We start from the raw sequence: 27,407 nt of genomic DNA, 5'->3' as shown, positions 1-27,407 counted from the left end.
ACAAGGGTGAGATAAATTTATCCAAACATGTTGATGTTCTAGAGTTTCTAGCCCAATGGCTGACTCCCAAAAGCTATCACAGTCTATACTTAGGGCCAAATGGACATCACAAAATAAGGGATCCCTTCCCATTTCCTTCTTACACCACACTCACCTTCTTGAGGAATAAAAGGGCCCTATTTTTGTCAAACAAGAAGAATGAGATTTAACCTGGAGCCAAACACTATGCTCAATGGTGATTATTAAATCCAAATCCTTTTTTCTGAGACAGGAGAGGATCTTTTTGAAGAGTACTTTGACATAAGAATCAACCATAGTCCATAACCTATTACAGCTTGCTGAATGTAAAACTAATATAGATTCAAAAGCACCCCAGTACACTGGCTCCAATTAGCACTCTCATTTTCTGGTGAAGCTCTTGTAGTCTGCCATCTTTAGGGAGCTGCGGAAACTCCTGAAGGTCGCTGATTGCCCTTGTGCTCTCCTTTCAGTAGAGAAACCCTACAAATGTGAATTTTGCGGTAGGAGTTACAAGCAGAGAAGTTCCCTTGAGGAGCACAAGGAGCGCTGCCGTACATTTCTTCAGAGCTCTGACCTGGGCGACACTGGTGAGTTCCACAATGCTCATGCTGCACACATTTTGTGAGTATCTGCCCTTTTAGGTGGTGAGATGTGATAGTAAATAAAATTCCCCAATGGGGGCTGGGGATGTGGCTCAAGCGGTAGCGCGCTCGCCTGGCATGCGTGCGGCCCGGGTTCGATCCTCAGCACCACATACCAACAAAGATGTTGTGTCCGCCGAGAACTTAAATAAATAAATAAATTCTCTCTCTCTTTCTCTCTCCCTCTCCTCTCTCTAAAAAAAAAATAAAATAAAATTCCCCAAACACCCTGCCCTCATGGAGTTTGTCTTTGGATGGGAACAGACAGATTATGAATAAAGTAAACAAACTATAAATTAGAAGTTTGGAAGGTAATAAGTGCTATTGAGAAAAATGAAGTAATGAGCAGGGAGAGTGAGTCAGGGAAGACTTCAACAAAAAAACATTTTAATAGGCTTAAGGGCATGAGGAGTGAGCCCTGTAGATAACTAGGGAATAGCAAGTGCAAAGGCCCTGGGGCTCAAATTTAAAGTGTAAACAGTCCTATATGACTGGAACAGAATGAGTAATGGAACATGAAGCCAGAGAGGAAATGGAAAACCAGATCCTATCAGACCTCATTTTGGCTTTTACTCTCAGTGAAATCTCTAGAGGGTTTTAAATCCAGAGAGTTGACATCATTAGACATCTCATTTGAAAAGAATCACTGTAACTCATCATTGAGAATAGATTGTATTTGGGGTAAGATTAAAAATTGGAGAGTACCATTGCAAGAATTCAAACCAAAGAAAATTGTGTCTTGGTCGTGGTAAAATTGATGAGATGTGTGTGTGTGTGTATAAAAGGCAGAGCTAACAGGATTCCCTAACAGGTTGATGAAGAATGGAGTTTTCAACTAACTGAAATGGCAATTGGGGAGTGGCTAGGGAAGAGTTGGTTAAAACCACAAGGATTTTCTTTGCATAGGGCCCATAAGTCACATTTTTGCCTGCTCATATGATTTATTGTGATGTTTATATTTGGATTTGGGGATTTCCTATTTTATTCAGTGATTTGAATCAGATGTCTACTGGTGAACACTAGATGTCTTTCTACATGTCAATTATGGCTGCATTTCCTTTTTTACTCTTTGGTTGAAACAGCTGAAATTTTTTTGTATGGCATCTCTGAAGTTGTCCTTGTCCTGTCCAGTTAACTATCAGCCTGGTCTCCGACTTGGGGTAAAGATGTTTTATTGGATTATGGGAACAAAGGTACAGATCCCCTCATGGGATTTGGTGTTTGACAGAAGTAGCTGCAGTTGAATAATTTGAACAATCTAAAGCAGAAAGATTACAAAAATATGACATAAATAAATGTGAAACTCAGGAATAATGGAGTAGAAACCATGAGTTTTTAAACTGTCCTTGTACAGTGAGAGGAAACCCTTGTTTTAGATAAAGCCTATTTTATGGTACAGGGAGCTGGCCAACTGAATTCCGTTGGTGTGTACTGCTTCTGCTTTTTATCCTGATGGCATCTTTGGTTTTATCAAGGAGTTGGATTTCCTCCTTATTTCTGAAGAGAAATGTTTACTCCTTAAAAAAAAAAAAAAACCTAAAACTTAGATTAAGCAACATACTTAATGTTAGGCAGTATTTGCCCAAGGACAGATGTAGGCCATCATTACTTGCACTTCTATATTTCAGACAATGGGCAAATCACTTGCTATGAGAAATTCCCAAGTTAAAAAAATCCAAATTGAATCTATAGTATCTAAAGTTAGAAGGACAAAAGAGAATATCTAATCCTCATTTTAGAAATTGAGACTTGTCAAAGTTCAGTGAATAACCTAAAAATCCCTAGAGCCTCAGTTGCTTTTGTGATTGGCTATGTTTATTTTTTTAATTTGGGATACAGTTCACATACTATAAAATTCAGCTTTTTAAATCAAACAATTTCATAGCTTTCAGTATATTTACAAAGGTGTACAACTGTCACCCCAATTCCAGAACATTTCATCATCCCCAAAAGAAACCCTGTAACCACCAGCCGTCACTTCCCACCCACTCTGGCAACACTAATCTACTTTCTGCCTCTATAAATTTGCTTATTCTGAACATTTCATATAAATGGAATTATACAATATGAGCCCCTTTATGTCTGGTTTCTTCCACTTAGTGTGACATTTTTGAGGTTTATCCATGTTGAGGTATGTACTAGTGCTTCATTCCTTTTTTATGATTCAATATTATTCCATTACATGGATTTGCCCACATTCTGTTTATACATTCATTACTTAATGGACATTTGGTGGAGAGTTCCACTTTTTGGTTTTATTTTCTCTATTTTTAAGTTGTAGTTGACACAATACCTTTATTTTACTTATTTATTTTATATGTGGTGCTGAGGATCGAACCCAGGGCCTCACACGTGCTAGGTGAGCACTCTACCACTGAGCCACAACCCAGCCCCTGATTTTCTCTATTTTTAAAAGGTTAAATATTATCCGGTTAGCCAAAGAAACACAGTAACACATAGTAATAGACACACATATGTATATGTGTATGTCTTGATTCTCTTGGAAGTAGGGGGGGGAAATCAGTAAATTATGTTCTACATACAATAACTACAAAATTATTGATTTTGCAGTAAGCCACTATCTTACTTTCCATCCTCACAACTAGAAATTTGAAATAAGGAAAAGTCTCAGAAGAAATATTTTATCTATCTTCAGTGGTATTTGGTGATTCAGGAAATGCTGAAATGCAGAGATTAATTTGCATTTCATAGAGTGGTTTGATGGATGCGTGCAACATACTTTTAAGTCTCAGCAAAAAAAATAAAGGGTTAACCAAGTCAGCAAGTTTTAACTTTTTTAAACAAATATGTATAAAGATGGTTTCAGGTGACAAAATGTATAAAGTCACAGCTTAAATATAAATACTGAATATCAATAAAGTATTACTCTATCTTTTATGTTTTAAATATCTCCTGATATTTAAATCTGAGATTGAAAATAATAAAGAATGTTTCATCCAGTACAAGCAATCCTTTAATTGTTGATAGTACTTCCTATATGGTTTCCATTTCTGTTTCCGTCTTAAAATTGGGATCATGGTATAGACAGACTATTCCATTCTGAGCCTGACTAATGCTGTACATCTTATGCATTCATCCCTTACCTCAAAAGTGATGATGTTTCATGGCTACTATGGATACAACACTCACACATCAAGTGCTTATTTAAATTGAAGTGCAGTGGCCAGGTACAGTGGTGCACACCTGTCATATCAGCCACTTGAGAGGCTGATGCAGGAGAATCACAAGCTCAAGGTCAGCCTAGGCTTTTAGCATGATTTTTGTCTTGAAAAAAAAAAAAAAGCTGAAGGTGTAGCTCAGTGGGAATGCACTCATCTAACATGTGTGAGGCCCTGGGTTCCATGGCCAGTACTATAAATAAATAAGTAAATAAATAAATATTGAAGTGTAGCATAGTAGGAGAGCTAAGCCCAGGGACAAAGCTGCCTCCACAAGGAAGCAGGCTTTTGTGGAAGCAGATGGATGAAAAAGCTTCACCAAGCTCCAAAAGACTGTGTAGGTATTGGGCAACAGAACTGGCCTTACTAATCATTTTATTTTATCCAGACAACATTTGTTGAGTTTAGTGTCAGAATTTTTTGTAAGATTGAGTAAAAGCTGAGCCCTTACTCTGGAAGAATTCACAACCCAATAATAAACTGATCTCTTGATACAATGCAGAGGCCTGATAGAGATACCTAAGTTATTGCTACTTCAGCCCAAGTTTCTATACTGGACATCAAAGTGACGCCATCAAAATAGTCCAGTTCTGTTGTCTTAATAGAGTATATATGGCCAGAAGAAAAAAAAATCTGGAAGACCATAGACTTGCTTTGATTTTTTTTTTTTTAGGAGAGAGAGGGAGAGAATTTTTTTAATATTTATTTTTAAATTTTCGGTGGATACAACATCTTTATTTTAGTTTTATGTGGTGCTGAGGCTCAAACCCAGTGCCCCGCGCATGCCAGGCGAGCACACTACCGCTTGAGCCACATCCCCAGCCCTAGACTTGATTTTCTTATTAGCTCGATCTCTAATTCAAGGGACCAATAATTGGTATGGAGATTCAAATGAATCTCATTCCACACAAATTGAATACTTGGACTCATACATATTTTTGTGTAACAATGAGTTCCAGATTACTTTAAGATTTTTAAAGTAATCGAATAATTACATTTATGGATGAATCCATAAGTCAGACTTTCCATCTTCACTGTCCTTGTTCCAAAAGAGCTGGTGCAAACATGAGGATTTCAGAATAAATTTGTGTTTTTACCACTATAGCAGAACAAAGAACAAAGTTCTTAAAAACTTGCCTATTTTCCAATTGATATCTCATGAGTTGTATTCATTTTCCTTACTCAAAAAGGCAACAGTTTTATGTAACATTTTTTGTCAGAACCTGCCTCAGCCTTTGATAGTAATCTCTTGTTAGACAATTCTTATTGCACAATAGCACCCCTTTGTTCCACTCTCTATGAGACTGACCACACCATAGAAGAGACAGGAAGCAATGCCTCTTATTTAAGCTCCATTTAACACTTAAAGACCTAATGACTGATTTTGAACAAAAACAAAAGCACAACACCGTTATATAGTTAAATCTCTAATCACTTTGATATAGAAATTGCATCATGGAAACAGTTAACTAACAATCAAACTATAAAAGCTTATGCAGTGAATAAAGGTGGTGATTTTTATGTCACATTTTACTATTTGTTTTTCAACGTGTCTTCAAAATCGCTTTGCAAATGAAAATTATTATATCCACTATATAGTAGGCAAGTGAGATAAAGGGAAATTAATTGATCCAGAGTTGCTCTTCTACTCCTTCTATTCGCATTTGAGAACCAAGTGTGCAAACTGTTCCTTGCTATCATCCCATATTCCCCACACCCACCACTTGCAACATTAAACCACCAAACACCACCCAGGAACGGATTTCCTATTTCGTCATTTAAACCCATTATCTTGTTCCCTTACTTTCTTGCCAAACTGATTTCCCTTCACTTACATTTCTAAGAGGTGATATGGTGAGATAGCAGGTTTAGACTCTATAAATAGTTGGGTCCTGAAGTTGGAGCAGAGGACCAAAAGCCAATAGCCCTCTTTTGTTTGTATTTTCAGTGCACTGTACTGCCCTGTGCAATCCCAAAGAGATGGTCCAGCTCCAAAGTATTTCTTTGTGTTCTTAAAGGGTGCTTATGTGGTGGTTCTGTGAATCAGCTGTCCGACAATTTCAAGGCAAAAGACTTGACACTTAGGGAAAAAAATGATAGCACACCATATTCAGTTGAAAATGAGCTGTTGCCTAACTTGCCAGTTAGAAAATAGCTAACTTTGTGAAGGAACTGGATCCCCAGTGTGTATTCCAGTGTACATTGAGGGTTGGGATCTTAGAGGTGCTGTATTAAGTGAGCAATTCAGAGAGAGGGTGCAAGTGAATGGGATGGGGGGTCCTAGATTAGTTTCAGAGTTGTGGAAATGGAGAAGTCTCTAACCATGCCTTAAATTATCTATCCACCCATGAACACTCTGGAATTTAATTTTCTTAAATGTCAGGCATTTGGTCACAATTTACAGAGTAAGATTTATCTGGAAATGACTGTTAAGAGCAGCTTGGTGGGTAACCAGGAATATAAGGTGATGTTATCTCAGAAGGTTGCCATTTAGTGACATGCCCTAATTACGGTTATTTAGGTCAATGTGTCCACATTTCAGCACCCTCCCCAATGTAAAGGATGTTGATTACGTGTCCTCAGAAAGTTTCTTGTAATCATTGATAGTGACTCTGGTAAAATGTAGGCAGTGACTGCTGAGAGGCAAATGGGGAGATGAGGCAGGCAGAATAATGCTTGGGGTAAGTCCTAGGCAGTGATCTGGCCAGGGGCCTATAAGAACAGTGGTACAGTGGGAGTGATGGGTAAACATTCCCAAAGTACTGATCTTCATTCTCATTTCATTTTTTAAAACAAATACAGGGTAGCAAGCAGTTTTACTTGGATTAGAATTGCTCAAACCAGAACGAAGATTCCTAATCAAAGCACAAACTGAGGAGCTTCTCCTCTGCTTCTAAGGAGACATCTCTTTGTGACAACAGCAGGGACTTACTTCAAATTCCAGGCTTTGGCTTTCATCTTTCTGCTTTTGGGGCTTTGGGTACTGCCACATCTGGTGGTGGTTTGTGTGAAAGGAAATAGTATATATAATAGTTTCCTGTTTGGTCATTTAAACTTATCCCCAGGCCGGACAGAATCGATCCACTTCACTCAATAGCAGTGTCCTGTGCCCAAGTGCTAAAGACCAACTACTCTGCCACTAGTCCAGAAGCTAGCTGCCCAGGCCCCTTATTCTGATCCTTATTGTTTCATTTATATACACAGTTGTTAATAGCATAGACTGGAGATTTATTTCTTTAGAGCCTGGACCTGTTTTTGACAAGAAACTCACATAGCCCAGTTAAATATTGTCATTGCCACCAGTCTCTTCCTTTATTCTTTTTTGGGTCAGATTTCCTCTTATTCCTGAATTTAAAAACAAAACAAAACAAAACAAAGCACTGAGCTTTATAATGTCTTGTGTAATGACTGGCATGGAGTTAATTTTTTAAATATGTTTTTAGTTGTAGCTGGACACAATACCTCTATTTTATTTAATTTATTTTTTTAACATGGTACTGAGGAGTGAACTAGCGCCTCACATTTGCTAGGTGAGTGCTCCACCACTGAGCCACAACCCCAGCTCCTAGAGTTTATTTTTCATGCCAATAATAAAATGAACAATAATTCTTTTTCTAATTTTGTTTAGGTTCTTACTGTAGCCACGCTTGACAGTCTTGCCCTGAAGATCTTTCCCTATAATTCACTGACTGTAAAGGGAGCCAGTTTTCTCTCTGGATATGTCCATTTGTGGTCCTGAATGTCTGATAGACCATGGAATTTGTGACATTATTTCTGTGTATCAAAATCTTTTCCCTGGCACACATTAAAAATTAAAAAACAAAAACAAATAAAATAAAGGTATTGTGTCCATCTACAACTGAAAATCTCTTCACACTGCAAACACACTGTACTCTTCAACTACAGAACAGGCCCTGATGGTTCCCGAATCTCTCTTTTTAGGCACAGGGTTGGGTAGGAGATTCCATTCTGCAGTCATCACTTGCTTTTTACTCTAGTCCCTTAAACTAATTTTAATATCTTCTTCTTTAGACACATTAGAGATGTATGGATACTTCTTTTTAGTTTGGATTTCCTGAAATGCTTAGGTAAAACAGAGAGAAATGCTTACACTATCACAATACTTCAGTGTGTGGCAGAGGTGGGTAAGCTATGGCCTTCTGGCCAAATGCAGCCAGAAACCTGTTTTCATACAGGGATTTTGCATGTTTAAAGGGACATAGGGCAGAGACTCACCCAAGAATATAGGACAGAGATAATTTTTTTAAAAATAATTTTTAGTTGTAAATGGATTTTTTTATTCTATTTATTTATATACAGTGCTGAGGATTGAACTAAGGGCCTCACACATGCCAGGCAAGTGCTCTACCACTGAGCCACAACTCCAGTCCCGACAAAGACAATTTTTAAAATATCTACTATCTAGCTTTTAATTGCAATAGTTTGCTACTCTTTGGCTCAGGCTAGACTCATGTGCAAAAGTTTTAAGCTTTATATTTAAAGATGCTAGTATCTCTGAACCTTACACATGAGGTCTTCTTGGGTAATCCTGCTGTACCAAGGTAAATTATATTTATTCCAATTTAGTTTTAGTAAATTAGATATAGGTACTACTTATATACTCTTCTGGTGGTATGTAATTCTGGATGCATTTTAAAATCATCTGGGAAGCTTTGAAAATGCTATTGCCTAGACCTCTCTTCCAGAGCACCTGATCGTGTTAATCTGGGGAGGGGTCGACATAGATATTTCTTACCCGTGCTTCAGGTGATCATGCTGTGCAGCCAGAGCTGGAAATGCAGGCCTATATCATTCAAATGTCTATTTATGGATGGGCAATTATCCCACATTCTTAGCAGTTTTTATTTACATTTTTTCATTAGAAATATAATAGAAATTCATTATAGAAAATTTTCTTGAATTTCAATAAAGCAGTGGGGCTCAGGGAAATTTTAACTTGAGACAGTTTTGAAATGGGAAGAGCATATGAAATAGATCATGCAGAGCCCAGAGAAACAGAATTTGAAAGAAACTGAGAGGAGAATGCTGAGAAAAAAAAAGAGGAAAAAAAAACACTCAGAATTTCAATACACAAATCACTGAGTAGATTTCTTGCTATTTGGGTGAGTGTGTCTATTTTCAAAAGTGCTGTTAACATAAACAGAGCAGTAAATCTGGGGCACCATTTTTTTTTTCAAAGTTGTTAAGAAGAATTATATCAGTGTGCAGGTGTCACACGCAGTTACTCAGAATCAGAAAGAAGACTGATGGGGGTTAGAAGATCTCCATCTATCTTTTTGTAACCAACCACGTCCAGGCTGTTTCTTCAATACTTCCTCTTGCTAATGAAGGTACTGGTTGGGGATGGGTAGGGCTTTCCCATCTCAGCACAAGACTGCAAAATTTGAATGTGCCCTGGTAGCGGCCTCACTGACCACGCCAAGTACCCCCGGCAGAAATCTGAGCAGTAATAACAGGTAACGACAACAGACCATAGACACCAGCTGATTTTGTTTTCTCCCCATTTACCAGCGTGTTCTTTTCCCTCTTATTTTTCTCCAAACCAGCAAGTGCGGAGGCAAGACACATCAAAGCAGAGATGGGAAGTGAAAGAGCTCTCGTTCTGGACAGATTAGCAAGCAATGTGGCAAAACGAAAAAGCTCAATGCCTCAGAAATTCATTGGTAAGAATACAAATCTTTTTCCTGCTGCTGTTAGCAGATAGTTTGAATGAGATAACATATAGATGCTTTACTAACACAAGCCCTTCTAATTTAACCTCTGTTAAAACAAGGTACTTATTTTCCATTGTACACTTTTATTTGGTGTGATTCATTTGGATGGCTCTAGAAAATAGAATAAAAGATATTAACTGAAGAATCTTATCAACAGAAGATGGGAGCATTTGGTATCCAGTTTCCTAAATGGAGGTGGTGTTTAAAATGCTGTTCCTTCCTCTTCACTCTGAATGACATATGTTGCATGAGTTTATGCAACTTACACCAGCAAGATGTTCAAGATAGCATTTTTGTAATTATATGTTATAAGTTGGTTCTGCTTGCATGCTCAAACTTTGTTCATTCTCTGAAACATATTGTCATATTTTCTTGAATTTTAAGGGAAAGTGACTGGGCCACATAGATTTAAATAACATGGCTTGATTTAATCACTTGTCTTACTGAAATTAATTTTTATGCCATTGATTTTCACATTGTCAAAAACTACAACAGAATGAAACAACTGAGAAATATTTATGTTCATTAAAGTGTTAGAACTTCCAAATGGTAGGGATATTTTGCTGGACTCTTCCAGATGTTCCTGTATACATGATATTTAAAATAGATATGTAGTTGGGAAGTAGATGGCTGAATTGAATATATCAGTTTTGTTACAAATTGAAAGTTGGTGATATTGAACAAAAATAGTTATCACACGAAAATAGACCTTCTTCAACACAAAAATATTTTAGAAACCTGACAATGTCTTCTCCAAAGCTGCTTGCTGCTGTTGATTTCCTACTTCAGTCCTTTCATGTTTATTCTTTTCAGTAACTTTTATGGAGACAAGTGCCTGCCTGGTTTTTCAATCTGACTAGATTTTTACAAGCATTTTATGTGAATTGTAGAGTATACTGAAAGAACCCATATATTTCAAAATTACCTGACTTGGTGTTGCTGCTTATTTTATTTTTATTAATTAAAAGGTTTTGTACAATTTTAATCACTTTGAGAATAAATTGCCATATTAAAGTTGGTATATTCCAGGGCTGGGTTGTGGCTCAGTGGTAGAGTGCTTGCCTAGCGTATGTGAGGCACTGGATTTGATTCTCAGCACTGCACAAAAATAAATAAAAATAAATGTCTACTGACAACCAAAACATATTTTTTTAAAAATTTTGGTGTATTCCAGTTTAGGGAGACTCCCTCCTCCTTACTGCTTTCTCTCCCCTTGGTGAGAAATGTCAGAGGAAATTCAGTTGTGAGTTCAAGTCTTAAATCATTGCCTGTTTGTCTTTTGACCTTATGTGAGGAATTTCCAACTGCCATATAAAAGAAAGCTTGAATTGTTTTTTCTATGGCATGAGTGTATTTTAATTTGGGGAAAGTTTTTAACTCCAGTAATGGCTGAAGCTGGTATGTAGAGGGACTTGGGGGAGAAGTAAGCAAGGAAACCCCATGTAAAGCATCTTAATTTTAATCCAGTTTTAGCCAATGCCTGTTGATCCAAGAGAACTAAAATTTAAGAGAGGGCGCCTAGTTCTCATAGCTGCCCTAATGTATAGTTGAGCTAAAGCCCTATTTACTAAAATAAAAGTTGCTCTAGTATTTTCTTTTTAAAAAAATTTTTTATTAGTTGTAGGTGGACAGCAGGCTTTTATTTATTTTTATGTGGTGCCAAGGATCGAACCCAGTGCCTCACACATGCCAGGTGAGCGCTCTGCCACTGAACAACAGCTTCAGCCTGCTTTGGTATTTTCATGGGTTAAAAAACACAGCTTGTTTCCTGTGTGGGGTCCACAGGGTTCTGCTTGTCATCTCAGGGATCCATCCCATTTGTTTCTCACCATTTGACAGGTAGCGTTTTTGCTCCTTCACCTCCAGTCTCAAAGGAGATGCTGCTGACTCTGAAGGTGCTGATTTCTACTCAGTGCTAGAATCAGAAACTGAGTAAAGTGAGCTGTTGATTTCAGCTTAGGTGACAAGTTCAGGGCTTCAGGTCCCAGAATAACTGGGGACGTTGTTGGTTGGTTGGTAAATTCTGATACAGCTCAATCAGAAAAGCCAGATTAGAAGTCAGAAGACCCAGGCTCCATTCTAGACCTATCATTTCTTAACTGTGTATGTTTAGACAAATCACATAACCTTGCTGTTCACTCATCTGTGAAATGGAAAGACTGAATAGGTAATGAAATGATCATGAAGGCCTCTCTCATCTACAAGTCTGTGGCATGACTTAGAGAAGAAATCTAAGACAACATTTAGGAATACCACTTTGTATTATAGGGCCTGTGTATGACCTAAGGTAATTTCTTTCCTATATAGATGGGGGTTCATGTCATGAACCATATCTCATGTTGAAGGTGTTTTGTTGGAATTTTGTTGTTGTTGTTGTTGTTGTTGTTGTTGTTGTGTTTTTCACGGTGTTGGGGATTGAACCCAGGGCCTCGAGCATGCTAGGTAAATGCTCTATCCCAGAACTATACTCCCAGCCTTTAAAGTTTGAAAAGAAAAATTTGGGAAGATGTTATTTAATCTGAGAATCTAAAAAAAGAAAAGAAAAACAGTAGTACTAACTCACCATTCATATATTTTACTCAGGGCACCCAGGTATCTCTTATTTGTTTGCTCTTAAGTCCTTTATTCATCAGACTCCTGTCAGATACATGGTGTTCTTGTTCCTGAGCACTGTTCTAATCTTCTAGCATTAATTTATATCCTAAACTATTGTTTGAGAGATTTTTTTTTTCTGGAGAACCCCCTGAATCATTTAATTGAAATAGCCTTTGTGACAAAAAATAGTGATGTCACAGGAAGGGAAAAGAACATTATCTATGCAGTGTCAGAGATGGAGTGACATAGAACACGTGGGACTAATCTTTCCCCTCTTCCTTCTCCTACATTTCCTCTCCAAGGCACCATTTTCTGAAAATGCTCAGCTGCCAGGGAAATGGCAATGGGGGAGGTGTGAAGCCAGAATGAGTCACCCCTTTTAATCCTTGCTGACGGCTGCACTGCTCTCAGACCAGCCTCGGCTTCCTCGACCTGTTGAACTGTGAGGGCAAAGGTGAAATTATACCATCAGGTCAGCCTGCAACTTTCCCAGCAGGCTAGAGATGATTACCAGTAGGTAGCATTTTTTAATCTATTAAGAGATGATCTGACGAAGAGGGACCTATTAGATTGTCTTAAGTATGTTTGGAAACATGGAAACTCTATTATTAACAGGTAAGAGTAAAATCAAATTGCCCAACCAAGAGAAAATTAAAACTTAAAAAAAGAAATCCTCAAGAAATCTTGTATCACTTTGTGTCTAATAGGAAATACACTGACACACATCCTTCAGAAAACAGCATCTTTATGACATCAGAACAGTTTAGTTCTTTTGAAAGGACACCAGGAGCTTACTTTTAGCCTCCTAACCCTTCCAGGAGATTGCCTTTCTCTCACTGTTGTTGTCCTATTATGAATTTGCTTGGCTAGACTCCAAATTAGGCCAATCTTAAGTACTTGGCTCAAAATGGAGGCCAGATTTCTATCCTGGAGGGAAGAGGAAAATGACTACATGTCTGCATTTCCTTCTTCCTTGTTTTCATTCTTTCCCCCCAAACAGATATATGATTCAGACTACAGGCACTACCACAGCATCTCCTTATTTTAAAAAGTTTTATGTATTAGTTTATTAAATTTTTCATGTTGAAAAGACATGGATAAAGCTCTCCCTCAGCCATGGTAAATGTGTTTGTTAGTGAGGTTTTGACACTTTAGCAAACACCACTGATTCTCCCTGCGAAGTGACTAATGAGAAATTACTTGCTTTGGTTAGCAGAGCAACAGGAAGCAGTTTTAATACCTGTGTCTAAAAGCAGAACCCCCTTCCACTCCTTCCCAAAAGCTTGATGTCCATCGTTCCATAAGCATTACAGTATCATCGATGTTTAGAAGTATTAGGAACCTGCTGTTTGACCCAGGAGGGAGGGGGGACCAAAGAGTTGGGGAGACGCAGCTGATGGTAGCATAGCAGGGCCAAACCTGAGTCTATGAGATGTCATATCCGCAGCCTTCCTGGAGGGGTCACAGAGCATTGCATGTTGTGTGCCAGTGGCGGCCTTATTGAGCCAACTTTCAACTCATTGAAAGTTGGTAAAGGGAGACCCCTAGAAGATGGCAGTTGATCTGTCCTGACAGTGTGTCTGCTTGAGAAAAGGACTATCTTCTCCCATGACTCTGTCAGGAAAGATGACATCCAACTACCTCGTGCTGTCTTATGGGGGATAGTGACTTCTACAGCCACAAAATGTGGTCCCCAGCTCAAGTCTCGACACTGCCACCCTCACAGGTTTTCTGTTCTTGCTCCTCCTCCTGCTGCTGCTTCTTCTGTTCTCCTCGCAGAAGAGTGTTAGTAATTTTAGTCTCATTTCTGTTGAGACCAGAACTATCACAACTGTTGGATATTCCATTTCTTTTTACCTGACTTTTTTCTTTTTTCTTTATTTATTTATATTTGACATGTGCTTGCAGTAACAATAAGTGAGAACACATGTGGGAAATTATATGCAGTAACAGCAAACACATTAAAGTGACTTGAAAAACTTTAAACACTTAAAGAAAACCTAAGGGCTTGGGGTGTAGCTCAGTGGTAGGATGCTTGCCTAGCATGTGTGAGGCCCTGGGTTCAATCTCTAGTACTGAAAAAAAAAAAAGAAAGAAAGAAAGAAAGAAAAGAAAACCTGAGTATTTCCCATTACCTCATCATGGTGACTGTATTGGACTTGTGTTATTTTTCTGAAGGCCAAGTCATTTTACCTCCTTCTTTAAAAATAACTCTCAATGCTCCAACAGTGAAATAAAATCCATTCCACTGGGTCAGGCCTTCCACAAACTGTCTGAGCCTCCCACAATCTGTCTCTAGTTTACCTTTTCTAATTTCATCATTTCAGCTAACTGCTAGGCCTTTGCTTTAGCCACAGGGACATACCCCACTTCTCTGTACTCTTTTTCCCTTCTTCTTCTTCCTCCTTTCCTTCTCCTCCTCCTCCTCCTCCTCCTCCTCTCCTCCTCTTCCTCCTCCCTGGGGGCTGTCTAGCACTGAGCTACACTCCTAGCCCCTTTTTTAAAATTTTTTTTTTAATTTTGAGACAGGGTCCTGCTAAATTGCTGAGGTTGACCTCACACTTGTAATCCCCTGGCCTTAGCATTCAGAGTTGCTGGGATTATAGGTGTGTGCCACTGCACCCTGCTTCTTTCCCACTTGTGCCTATTAGTTCTTTCCAGGCTCTTGGTCTGGATGTCCTGCCTGGAAGCTGCCCTTAAAAGTACACATTGTTAGGCATGGGGATGTGGCTCTGTGGAAGAGTACTTGCCTGGCATGTGTGAGACACTGGGTTTGATCCCCAACACATATACACACACACACACACAAGTATACATTGTCAAGCTGGGTATGGTAGCACTTGCCTGCGTTATCCTCCCAGTGACTTGGGAGGATAAGGCAGGAGGAGAAACTATCTCCAAATAAAAAATAAAAATAAAAATGGTTCGGTATGTAAAGCATTTCTGAGTTCAATCCCCGGTACCAAAAAAAAAAAAAAAAAATGCATTGTCCACACCCACCCACCACTGGTCCTCTGCCCACTCCGGTGCTGTTCTCTTCTTACATACAAAGACAGTCTTCAGCACCATCACCACTACTGCCTCTGATTACAAAGCATAAAGAAAAGAATAGATTTATATTTGCTTCATATTGTATGTAGTGTATTTGAAAAGCAGTCTATAGTTTTCTCCCTCCACTGTCTTGGCCACCTTCCTCTTTTTTCTATCATTTGGCTAGCTTTAGGGATGCTGTCTTGAAATGAAATTGTGTAAATGCTGCATCCCATCTACTGAATTGCAGTTATATTTGTATTCCTCAAAGCACCAACATGGTGCTAAGCAAATAATAATAGCAACAACAATAATAATAGGTCTGTCAGTTTTTGAGTGCTTAGTGTATGCCAGGCATTCCATTAAGCATTTGATGGACATCACAACTCTATGCATCAAGGAACACTTTGAATGTATGCACTGGTCCATGTGGGGAAAAAATACAGTTGCTGCCAGTAACCCCCTCTCCTGCTGCTGTGGTAACCACCCCAGCAGTGACTTCTACAGCCACAAAATGTGGTCCCCAGCAGAGCATCTGAAGTTGCTGCCAGTGATGTGACTGGGCCTCATGGGCAAGTGTAGAGAAACAGGAGTTAATACTGCAACACGAGCTAAGACGTGAACTCTTGGATTGCATCCCAGTTCTCTATTCACCAAAATTGGGCAGCCTTGAAAAGTGAATCAACCTGTTCATGCCTTTGGTTCTTCATCTGATTAAAAGATAATAATCCACAGATTAAAAGGTATCAACCCCTAAAGGGTGATAAAATGAGAGTACAGAGAATCTAGTACAGCACTGTGTATACAGTAAGACTTTAATTAAAAGTAGCTATTGTTGGGGCTGAGGATATAGCTCAGTCAGTAGAGTGCTTGCCTCACATTCACAAGGCCCTGGGTTCAATCCTCAGTACCACCAAAAAACAAAAAACAAAACAAACAAAAAAACATAGCTATGTTATTGTATTCATTAAGGTACCCTGTTGGGTACCGTGAAGCCTAAGGGCCAGAAGTAAATGGATTAAGTAGTAGAACTTGACCATCAACTCTGAATACAGAAGTCTGAATCCACATGCTCAGTCTGATTCCCCATTTCTAAGATGGCAGTTAGAAGCCAACAACTATATGCCCTCACTACATTGCATCAATTCATGCCTGGGGATTACTCAGTTTAGAGTTACCAAAGCCTGGATACCAGAGCTTGACACCTTTAGAAAGAATCATCAGGGGCCAGGCGTGGTGGCACATGGCTATAAATCCCAGCAACTAAGAAGACTGAGGCAGGAGGATTGCAAGTTTGAGTCCACTGTGGGCAACTCAGCAAGACCCTGTCTCAAAGGAAAAAAAAATTAAAAGGGCTGGAGCACTTGCCTAGCATGTGCTAGGCCCTGTGCTTAATCTCCAGTACTAAAGAAAAAAAAAAAGAATCATGGGGAGGAAATGGCCCAACCAGGCAGCCTGAGTTTCTAAACTTAGGACTCACTGTTACCCTTTGTATTTTCGTTGGAAGAAAACCTCTATTCAGCCTGAAGCTGGTATCATGAATCATTCAAAGGTGTGGTGTGATTTTGACTAGAAGCTGGACTAGAGGCTCTGAGCAGCTTTGGAAGCAGTTATACTCTTGTGGTTTGACTAACCTTTTTTATGAGTGTGTTACTAAAGAAACGTGAGCTGTTGGCTTTTCAATTACTGTAGCTTACCCCTTCAGAGTTTCATACACATTGAGTCATCGTGTCTACAGGTGACTGATAATCATCTGCACTGCTCAAGTTACGGTAACTCGTAGATGAGGGGATCCGATGATTGCAAGCTGCACGTGAAGATCTGAGCCCTCCCCTCTTAACAATGAACAATGGTCTGCATTAACCACAGAACTCAGTCACATATTTCCACTCATCCAGGGGGTTATTTTCCTCTTAATGTTTTGCCTCTTGCAGCTTCAGCACTCATCTCGTGTTCTGATATTTGCCGCGGGTGGTATAGATTGTGAAATTGTAGGCCTGGGTGAAAAAAGCAGACTCCTGGGAGAAAGGATGAAAATAGTTTGTGATACGCCCCACCCGGGGAAACTCTCTGGAGCCTCTCTGTTGGGTGGGAAAAAAAGAGAGAGATTCAAGAGGAATCCTGGTATTTAGGGAGTTTGGCAGAGCAGGCCACACTGGGAAATCATCAAAACTCTGGAAAGCTAAGAAACCAAAGTTCATCACTCTTGTGTCACTTTCAAGAGAATGAACGTTGTGACTTCAGCTGGCTTTTGTGCTTGCAGTGTCTTTCTTCCAGTCAGCCTCAACAAAGGTACATCCAATCTGGGTCTTGAAAATAGGAACCATTGTTTACTTTGGCAAAGGCATAATTTTCTGTCACTTCTCATTGAGTTGTCAGGGTAGGGTACTTTTCTTCACATATTTTTTTTTCCCTCTTAAGTTTTTGTCTGGAAATTATCAGCTTGGCTTTAAGGTAGTGGGGACACAGGACAGATCCATTTGGTTCGAGTTGGTCTTTTAGCTGGCCTTTCTGGCTTCAATTTCTGGTCCATCTCTCACATTGCCCTATCAATGACCGCAGCCTCTCTCCCTCAAGGGCACGCAGCCATTTGTTGTTTGTTCACATCCACACCCTATGGTTGGTCACCCAGAACCCTATGGTTGGTCACCAGAACACCGGTCATTTGGCCCCACCATATTTTGTTTTGTTGTTATTTTTCAATGTTTCCCAAAATATACAATGTAGGGCTGGGGATGTGGCTCAAGCAGTAGCATGCTAGCCTGGCATGCCCGGGGCACTGGGTTCGATCCTTAGCACCACATAAAAATAAAATTAAGATGATGTTCCCATCAAAAACTAAAAAAAGAGGGCTGGGGATGTGGCTCAAGCGGTAGCGCGCTCACCTGGCATGCGTGCGGCCTGGGTTCGATCCTCAGCACCACATACAGACAAAGATGTTGTGTCCGCCAAATACTAAAAAATAAATATTAAAATTCTCTCTCTCTCAAAAAAAAAAAAAAAACTAAAAAAGAAATATAAAAAAAAAAAAAAAAAATATATATATATATATATATATATATATATATACACACACACACAATGTAAACTGACAAGAAGCTCACAGGGCATTTTAAAACCTTTATTGAGAAAATAATTCTCTTTTTAGATTTCTTTCAATCTCTAAGGAGATTGTTTATACCAAGGAGAATATTTAGATTTAATTAGATCCTATTTGTCTTTAATACTAATCTCTCACTTGGTACTTTCTGGGTTTTTGCTTTTTGTTTTGGCTTTTTAAAACCAAGAATTGAACCCAGGGTATTTTATCACTGAGCCACATCCCAGCCCTTTTAATTTTTTATGTAGAGACAGGGCCTTGCTAAGTTGCTGAGGCTGGCTTTGAACTCTTGATCCTTGTGCCTCAGCCTCCCAAAGTGCTGGCATTACAGGCAGGCACCAATGCACAGAGCCAGTAATCTCTGTTTTTTTTTAATATTTATTTTTTTGTTGTAGTTGGACACAATACCTCCATTTCACTTTTTTTTATATGTGATGCTAAGGATCGAACTCAGGGTCCCGCACTTGCAAGGCAAGCGCTGTACCACTGAGCCACAACCCCAACCCAATCTCTGTTTTTAACCAAGAGAAAGGATCTTAGTGTCCAAGTATTCATAGTATCTAATCAAAATTTAATAAATTGCTCTTACATTGTCTTTGTTTTTCACAGTTACACCTGCTATTTGCAGCAAAGATTCTAGTTTTCCATTTGTTAGTAATATAAAGTTCCCTTTGATATTTTTTTACATTTTACTTATTTATTTATTTACTTAGGGTGGGTATTGGGGATTGAACTCAGAGGCACTTGACCACTGAGCCACATCCCAAGCCCTATTTTGGATTTTTAAATTTAGAGACAGGGTCTCACTGAGTTGCTTTATGCCTTGCCTTTGCTGGGGCTGGCTTTGAACTCCCGATCCTCCTGCCTCAGCCTCCCAAGCCACTGGGATTACAGGCATGCACGACTGTGCCCAGCCCTTTACATTTTTTATAATAGAAAAAAAGAAAGAAAAAACAAACTGTTTCAAACTTAAGGAAAAGGAAAAAAATATTTAAAACTCTGGCATTTACCAAGTGTCTTTTGTGTGCCAGTTGCTGTTCTCAGCACTTTCCAGTGATCCCAATAAGGTAGTTATGATCACTGTGTCCATTTCACACAAGATCATGCAAATAATAACTGATGGAGTTGGAATCAAACAGTCCATGCTACTCTGTGCAGTGTGTGAGGGGAAAGTGCAGTTTGAGAGATACTTTATTTTGCACTTCTTGCCATATCTTTAGCCAGACTCTCTCACTCTTCCCTCAGAGTGTCCTGCACAGTGCCACCATCCTGCCTTCATTTCTGCTGTCCCCCAACTAGTATGTCCTCCCTTATTCCTCAGATAATCTAAATCCTACCAGTTCATCAAGACCCTTCTCAAAATTCAGATTTTCCAAGAATGCTTTCCCTCCCCCAAGTACTTTGGAAATTCTTACTGTCTTGACTTCGCCTGTATGTTGCCTTTTAATCCTTGTTACAGAAGACATGTTACTCCTGTGCTTAAATGCCTTAACTGTGACATTTAAAATAAAATCAAATTTCTCCTAGAGCAAAACAGCCCTTTCAAACTTTTTATCCTCTAATTTGTCTCCAATTTCATATATACATGTCTCATTTCTCTCCCACTACATTGGAAATGCCTCAAGAAAAGAAACTGTTTCTCCTGATCTTTTTGTTTTCTTCTGGTGTTACTTTCTTTCTTTCATTACTTAAGCCTCTTCTGTTTAAGGACAAATTTTGGAACATCAATATGCCTAGAAATGGTATAGAAGAGAAGGAGAGGGCTCAGCAAATCTCTCAAGAACCCAACGTCAGCCAAGTGGCCTGAGCCCACCCCCTCTCATCCTCCATGCTCTCTCTTCCCTCTCCAGGCCACTGGTACCATCACATCCTCCACTGCTACACAAACGGTCCCTGCCTTCTCCTTGACCAGAGAGCCTCTCTCTGTTTTCTAACACACAACACCCACATGCCCTGCGGGCGACTCACTCCATTTTCAGAATTTCTCAGCAGTTTGACATGATTAGAAGTGGGAGAGGGTGACCACAACAAATAAATGTCTTCAGCTAAGTGTGAGATAGGTCCTAAGGATCCCAATTGTATCTAGGATACATCTTTCAAGTAAAGAAGAACAGCACATTTTAGTAAAGAGAGAAAGATGTGGTTCACTCCTTAAGAAGGCATTTGTAGGGCTGCCTGCATCTGAAGCTCTTTTACTTCAATCTGAGTCCAGTGGGTGGCTGGTGAACTAAGGAGTAGGAAGTTGGAGTCTTGGGGGCTATTTTCTCTGTCTCTGTAGCTATTTTTAAAGCTACTGCGGCTGATCACTGAGCATCCCCTAACATTACAAACAGAAAAATAAGCTAAATGAGAGTCTGGGAGTTGGGGGCACTTACAACTTCACACAATGGAAGTAGAGCAGCCCAAGCCCCTGCTCAATGGTCGCTCTCTCCCCTCTAAGCCTGTCATAGTATCTTCAGCCTCTTTTCCTCCTTTTCTTTCCAGTGGGCATTCCTCAGGATGCAGCCTCTGCCTGGTGACATCTCTGCCTCCTCCCTTTGCTCGCTGAGCTTATTTTGACTGTCCAGATGTGTAACTGGCAAACAGCATCCCTTGAGACTTCCACTCTCTGTGGAAACAAGCCACCAGGGCTGGGTGTTCTTGAACATACCTTTTCTCGTTTTTTGAGGGCTCTGGAAAATAATGTCATCCCCGCCTGTCTTGGCTACATGCCCTTTGTAAGCCTTCCTTTCCTTTGTTCCAGGTGAGAAGCGCCACTGTTTTGATGTCAATTATAATTCCAGCTACATGTATGAGAAGGAGAATGAGATGATACAGACCCGGATGATGGACCAAGCCATCAACAATGCTATCAGCTATCTTGGGGCTGAAGCCCTGCGCCCCTTAGTCCAGACACCACCTGCCCCCACCTCTGAGATGGTTCCAGTTATCAGCAGCATGTACCCCATAGCCCTCACCCGGGCTGAGATGCCAAATGGTGCCCCCCAAGAGTTGGAAAAGAAGAACATCCACCTGCCAGAGAAGAATCTGCCTTCTGAAAGAGGCCTCTCCCCCAACAATAGTGGCCATGACTCTACGGACACTGACAGCAACCACGAAGAACGCCAGAATCACATCTATCAACAAAATCACATGGTCCTTCCCCGGGCCCGCAGTGGGATGCCACTGCTGAAGGAGGTCCCCCGCTCTTATGAACTCCTCAAGCCCCCTCCCATCTGCCCAAGAGACTCCATCAAAGTGATCAACAAAGAAGGGGAGGTGATGGATGTGTTTCGGTGTGACCATTGCCGCGTCCTCTTCCTGGATTATGTGATGTTCACCATTCACATGGGTTGCCATGGCTTCCGTGACCCTTTTGAGTGTAACATGTGTGGATATCGAAGCCATGATCGATATGAGTTCTCGTCTCATATAGCGAGAGGAGAACACAGAGCCATGTTGAAATGAACATCAGTACAGAGATTGCACTAAGGATTCAATCTCATTTTTAAAAACTGATAACCCTACTCTAACAGGTTGTTCTCAGATCCACACTCCTTTCCACACCATTTTTAGTAGGGTCATGTTTCACATGGATAGTCAGAGAAACCCTGTCTTCATTCAGACATTGTCTGCAAATCTTCTTTTTACTTTTGTGAAACCTTTGTTTTACCATCAGTTGAATTTTAAGGAATTTAAAAGCCAAAGAAGTATTTTGTCATCATATTTTGCAGCAATAGAACAGGCCATCCGTTGAAGTCTGTTTCCCAGTCAGAACAGTCCCTCAGTTGTGCTGCAATAGATTCTTTCTGAGATATATCAGTCATCTATTGAAAAGTCTTTTAATCCTTTGCCCAACTCCATGAAGAGGAAGAACTGACCAGCTGGCCTTGCCCTTCTGCTCTTAACACAAGACTGAAGGGTTAGGATATAATCTCCCCATCTCAAGTTATAGTCCAAGAGTAAGGAAAAGAACTGTTACCAGTAACTAAAGGTCCTGATCTCAGAGCATCAGACGCATCTCCTATCACATAAGCAAATGGGCATTTGTTGACGCTTTTGCTTCTTCCCTTTCTCCTTTCGTCACCAGTGAAAAGCTGAGCCACTTTAGGCTAATCCAGTTGTCTACAGGAGAAATTCTGTACCAAAAGAACTGATGGTTTTAAATATAAACATCATTTAAACTCCAGAAAGTTGTCCACTGAGGATGATGGCATCCATTTCCATTGATCAAGATTGGCGCGGCAGGGTCTGAAGTGAAATGGTTTAGCACACCAACAGGGAAAAGAACCCAGCAGCTACCTAAAAGTTCATTTCCCTTCATGGAGCATTAGAGGACAGACCCAAAGCAAACTTGAAAATGATTTTTTTTTCCACACACACACAAAAACAAGGATTGAAAACATAAGGCTTAGCCTCCTCCTCCCCTCAGGAGGGGAGTCAGTGATGGACGCCATATTGGTTATTTAGTTCAGAGCTGAACTTGGAGATGGGGTGAGCCAGGGCACCTCTACTGACAGGTTCTCCTTGATCAGGCAGGTGTAGACTCTCTTTTCCCCCATTTTAAATGGAGCCACTGGTATTCCATGAAAATCCCTGAAAGTCTAATATAGCTTCTCCAGATTTATCAGTCATCTTTGTTGTGATTACTGGTCATCCAGCTATCGAAGAGAAGTGCTATGATAATTTGTAATACCAGCAGTTGGCTAGGGGTCACCAAACCTGTTTACTAACCCTGTATTTGCCACTAATTAGTTTGTGACTTTGAACAAATCATTTAACTCTTAAAACAAAGTTTCTTCAACCATAAAATAAGTTGGATTTAGACCTTCTCAATGGTTCCTTCTAGCTTAATTTATATGTTATTATGCAGTAACCACAAATTATTCTTTAAACTTCTTAATATATGAGTATTAAGTAGAAGAGTCTGTATATGAAAATGTGTTTCAGATTTCTTGGGTGTGAAAATGTTAGTGCATTAACTTTTTCCTTCAACCACCCCAGTTGTGAATGTGAAGAAGATGGTGAGGAGAAACAAAAAACAGGAGGGTATTTTGATCTTGCCCAAAGTGTATACACAAATTGGCACCTGCAGCTTCTTGCCAAAGCCTTTCTTTCTTTCTTTCTTTCTTTCTTTCTTTCTTTCTTTCTTTTTTTTTTTTTTTCTTTTTCTTTTTTAAGAACTTGTGTTAGGGAAAATAAATTCTGCTTCCAGGGACAACTTCATGGAGCCTATTTACAAATTAAGAGCCAGCTTTATGAACATTTCTACCACAGCCAAGAATTCCGAATTCCTGGTAGATTAGCGTTTTAATTTCTAAAGGGCTTATGCATTCGGCTCTAACTCAACTCATTTATGTGCTGCCAGTAATTAAAATGTTCCACCTCAGACTGCACAAATGGCTTATCCTTCTTTGTAGCATGGCGTCTGTCTCAGGGGGAAAAAAGGGGTGGTTATGAAATTCCATGGCAACATTCCCAATACGTTTGAGCTTTCCGCTAAAGGGCTAGGTGGATTTTGGTGTGTAGTCTTCAGTACATCACTGTATTTCTGCAACACTCGGCTCCAAGCTCTGCCAGATCACATACACCCATTGTGAAAGAGGAGCTGCTTATTATATGCTTGAAATATCACACATCCTATTGACTCTTTGGGGGACAAGAGAAGAGAATTGGGAAGCAAGGACTAGTAGGAAAGAAAGCTGGGGAAGGAAAGTATTCCCACCAGATGACTGTTCAGTCCTGCTGAAGAGACCAACTTTTGCATCTCAAGATGGTAAACTAAGGCCCATTCTACCAGCCTGGGGTCTCTACAGGTCCGGCCCTCCTTTGTCCTATGACTAATGGACTCACTGAATGACTTGCATTCTTCTGAGTGGGGTGACACAAAGCCTGTACCTCCAAGGTAGCATCCTGAGCCTCAGTGGGTTCCCATTGACTCCAGAGAAAATGTGTATGTGGAGCTGCATGTTCTTAAGTCTTGAAGGTGAAACCAGTGGTATGCAGTGGTTACCACCACCCACGGAAACACTTCCTTCTGCACAAGCACTCCTTTTACTAACACCACCCTCACTGGGGTGAGGCTGAGGGGAGACGCCTGGAGAGAAGGGTCAGGATTGCTTCCACCGCTGTTGGGCAGTGAAGTCCTGGGGGCAGTTTCAGGAAGCACATCAGGTTTCTTAAGTAGAGGCCCTGAGCAGGAGCTTAGTCTTTCTCCTTCCTTTCCTACTAGCCTCCTGTAGATAGGCTCCCACCCCGTACTAAGGAGGCCACAATCTGGGGACCAACCACACCAACAAAAAGCTCCCTTTGCAGCCAAGGTGCAGAGTTGAGGTGAGGATCGAAAAAGAACAGAACCAGATCTCCAAATGCTAACACAATTTGAAGTGTTGCACAGGCCCTTCCTCCTGGCAGAGAACTAAACAGAAGTGTCTCTCCCATCACCCTTTGCCACCACCCACCAGAGGAGAGAGAAGTACTGATAAATCCACCCATCTGTAGATACCTTAAGTCACTCTTCCAAGAAGTCATTGAGTGGCACTGATAAGCCAGCTAATCTTAGCTTTGCTATCCATTCTGAGCTGTTCCTGACTCAGCTTCTGACTTTACCAATGACAAAATTTCTTACCTTATAAATGGAGCACTTACCATTTTTCTATATTTTTCCATATTCACAGGGTCCCAGAAAGAAAATGACCTCAAATTTCTTTTGCAAAGGAAAATTTTGAAAACACAAAAATCTTAACTAATTGAAACACCGTATTATTCACTGTTTTCCAAGTAGCATCTGTGTGGCTATTCTCTTCCCTCCTCTGCTTCTTTGTCCCCTCTGTTGAAGATGAGATTTAAAGGTTTTAGAGGAAAAGCAGTTCTTTTGGCCTGGGATATAGCACAGTGGTAGACCACTTGCCTAGCAAGGTGCTGGGTTCCATCCCCAGCACAAAAATAGACAAAGCAAGCATATTTCTGAGACATATCTCAGAGCAGGCAGTAAGACCATCATGACAATGTTTCTCTGAAGGCCTAACTTTAAGCTGCACTCTACTGACAGAAGGCATATGGATCTCTAGTAGAGCTTTGGAAATTCAGGGACACTTAAGATTTGTGAAAGAGCTTGGACATCTTTAAGGACTCAAACTCTCAGAATGAGGACTTGTGAGCTCAAGAAAAGAAAGGGGAGTGGTGAAAATTCTCTCCTAAAAACACAGCATCAAGAGCAAAAAAGATAAGCACTATGAGTGATATCTCTTATCCCTCAAAGAATTGAAAACTATTCTTATGTTCATACAGAAAGTATAGTTCTGGAAATCTCTATAGACATAAGTAGGATGAGCAAAATGACTTGGGATTTAAGTGCTTAAAATGAGGACAAAGGCTAGACCACTCTAGGAAATGGACTGTTTTGTAAGGTCACAGGATGGAATGGTCCCCAGTAGTAACAATGAACCCAGGGTTGAGTACTCCTGGCTCTAAGGACTGTGGACTTAGAATTCTGAGTCTAGAAGTTTTATTTCCAGAACTTGTGTGAGCTCAAAAAGTAACAAAAGCTGTAGATAGTCTATACCCAGCCATGCTATCAATAACAGGTTTTTGCACTTTGAAGAAATTTGATGCAAGTTCCCTCTGAATATTATAATAATGGACTATCTTATACATTGACATTGATTATGTTGTTATTTGAAATTGGAAATTAATGTTTTAATTAAAAATGTAAGGACACCACAATATCTACCTTTCAGAGGTGTTGTGAGGTTGATGTAATTTTGTCTATGGGTTAGTTCTACTTGTTTGTTTTGTTTTATTTTGTTTGGGACAGAGGGGTGGGGATGGGTTATGTTGGATGATTGTAAATTTTCTGCTATATGTACTGAGTCTGGATTTAAAGACATGAAAAATATCCCAAGACCCTACTAGAGCCATAATAGTAATCTCATTGCAAATGAAGGTAACTGATGTGTAACAGTTTCCTTCACATTGTTCTAGTGCATCAGAGTAGAGACTATGCTGAACCTTGGAACCAGTGTCAGTTAACCACATGCTATGGATGCTTCATGGTGATGCACCCAGGAAACTAGAATAGCTTTGCTCCCTCACTGTCTTTGAGCTTCAACTCCATTGACCCCACTCCAGAAAGCCTGGAGAGTGGCCCCACAGTGCCGGCCGCCTCTTTCCGAGCCCTTGCAATACATCCACGGGGCCTGTTTCATATTCTGAATTAAGTGTGGTTTTGCTGCTTTCCCTTCTGAAGAGACTGAGAACACACATTTTAACATGCTAGGAAAATGGGGCAGCCTTAAAAATGACTGATCCCATTGCTAATGACTCATTTTTAAAAGGACTTTTCCAGGTTAGCAGACAAGGCCCTACGTGGTGGGCCAGCTTCTGTGGGTTCACAGAAACCAAAGTACTGTGGGTTGCAAAGAATTAGCAGGTCATTTAAAAAGTAGACATGTCTTCACCCAGACTGTGGTTTTGCATGCTCAGGTTCTCAGTCTATGAGCTTTGGGGAAGGATCATTTTGGCTACTGGAAAAACCGTAGCTTATTTTAAATGTCTGGTTGCCAAAGCCACCACACGTGTGGTCTGTGCATGACCCTGGTCTGCAGAATGACGAGGAAGGAACACAGGAGGTTTGGGGCTCAGAGTGGCCTTACCGCCAGGAGCACGGCTGGGAGCCCTTGCATAGCAGTTTCCACTTGGCTTGTGCTCACAGCCTCTCCCTCCCATCTTTATTTCTCAGAAATGCCCCCTACCCAGTAGAAGCTTTTTTTCCCTTCCTCTGGAGTTTTTCCCAGAATCCAACCATTTGGAGCACTGTAAAGTGCCCCCTCCTCTGTAAAGACTGTCCACAGGGGCTGGGGTCGTGGCTCAGTGGTAGAGTGCTTGCCTAGCATGCATGAGGCACTGGGTTGGATCCTCAGCACCACATAAAAATAAAAAATAAAGATATTGTTTCCACCTAAAACAAAAAATAAATAAATATTAAAGAAGGACTGTCCAAAGCCTGCTTTGAGCTAGCCATGCTGATCCCAGCAGAACATGTGTGCAACATCGCGTATGAAACAGCCCTGCTGTGCTGTCAATGTTTCTTTACCGTGTTCACTTTTTACACTGAAAAAATAAAAAA

The 27,407-nt window shown here is 40.3% G+C and overlaps 1 protein-coding gene across 2 annotated transcripts in view; it reads left to right on the top strand.

Annotated features, from left to right (window-relative positions):
- The window catches only part of Ikzf3 (IKAROS family zinc finger 3), an 87,695-nt gene extending 65,947 nt beyond the window's left edge, over positions 1–21,748 (top strand). Inside the window, exons 2-6 of one of the 2 annotated variants that reach the window (XM_077800590.1) lie at positions 1,522–1,538; positions 3,903–3,910; positions 7,347–7,371; positions 9,441–9,525; positions 21,045–21,748. In XM_077800590.1, the coding sequence (XP_077656716.1) occupies positions 9,441–9,525; positions 21,045–21,748 (789 nt within the window). In that variant the 5' untranslated portion in view covers positions 1,522–1,538; positions 3,903–3,910; positions 7,347–7,371. Of the gene's footprint in view, positions 1–491; positions 609–1,521; positions 1,539–3,902; positions 3,911–7,346; positions 7,372–9,408; positions 9,526–21,044 lie in introns of both variants that reach the window. The other variant, XM_077800589.1, reaches the window with a different exon arrangement.
- The last annotated feature ends 5,659 nt before the right edge of the window (positions 21,749–27,407 follow it).

The sequence above is a fragment of the Urocitellus parryii genome, chromosome 7 (genome assembly GCF_045843805.1).
Source record: "Urocitellus parryii isolate mUroPar1 chromosome 7, mUroPar1.hap1, whole genome shotgun sequence".
In the NCBI taxonomy this organism is placed as follows: domain Eukaryota; kingdom Metazoa; phylum Chordata; class Mammalia; order Rodentia; family Sciuridae; genus Urocitellus; species Urocitellus parryii.
This window is presented reverse-complemented; position numbering and strand designations above follow the sequence as displayed.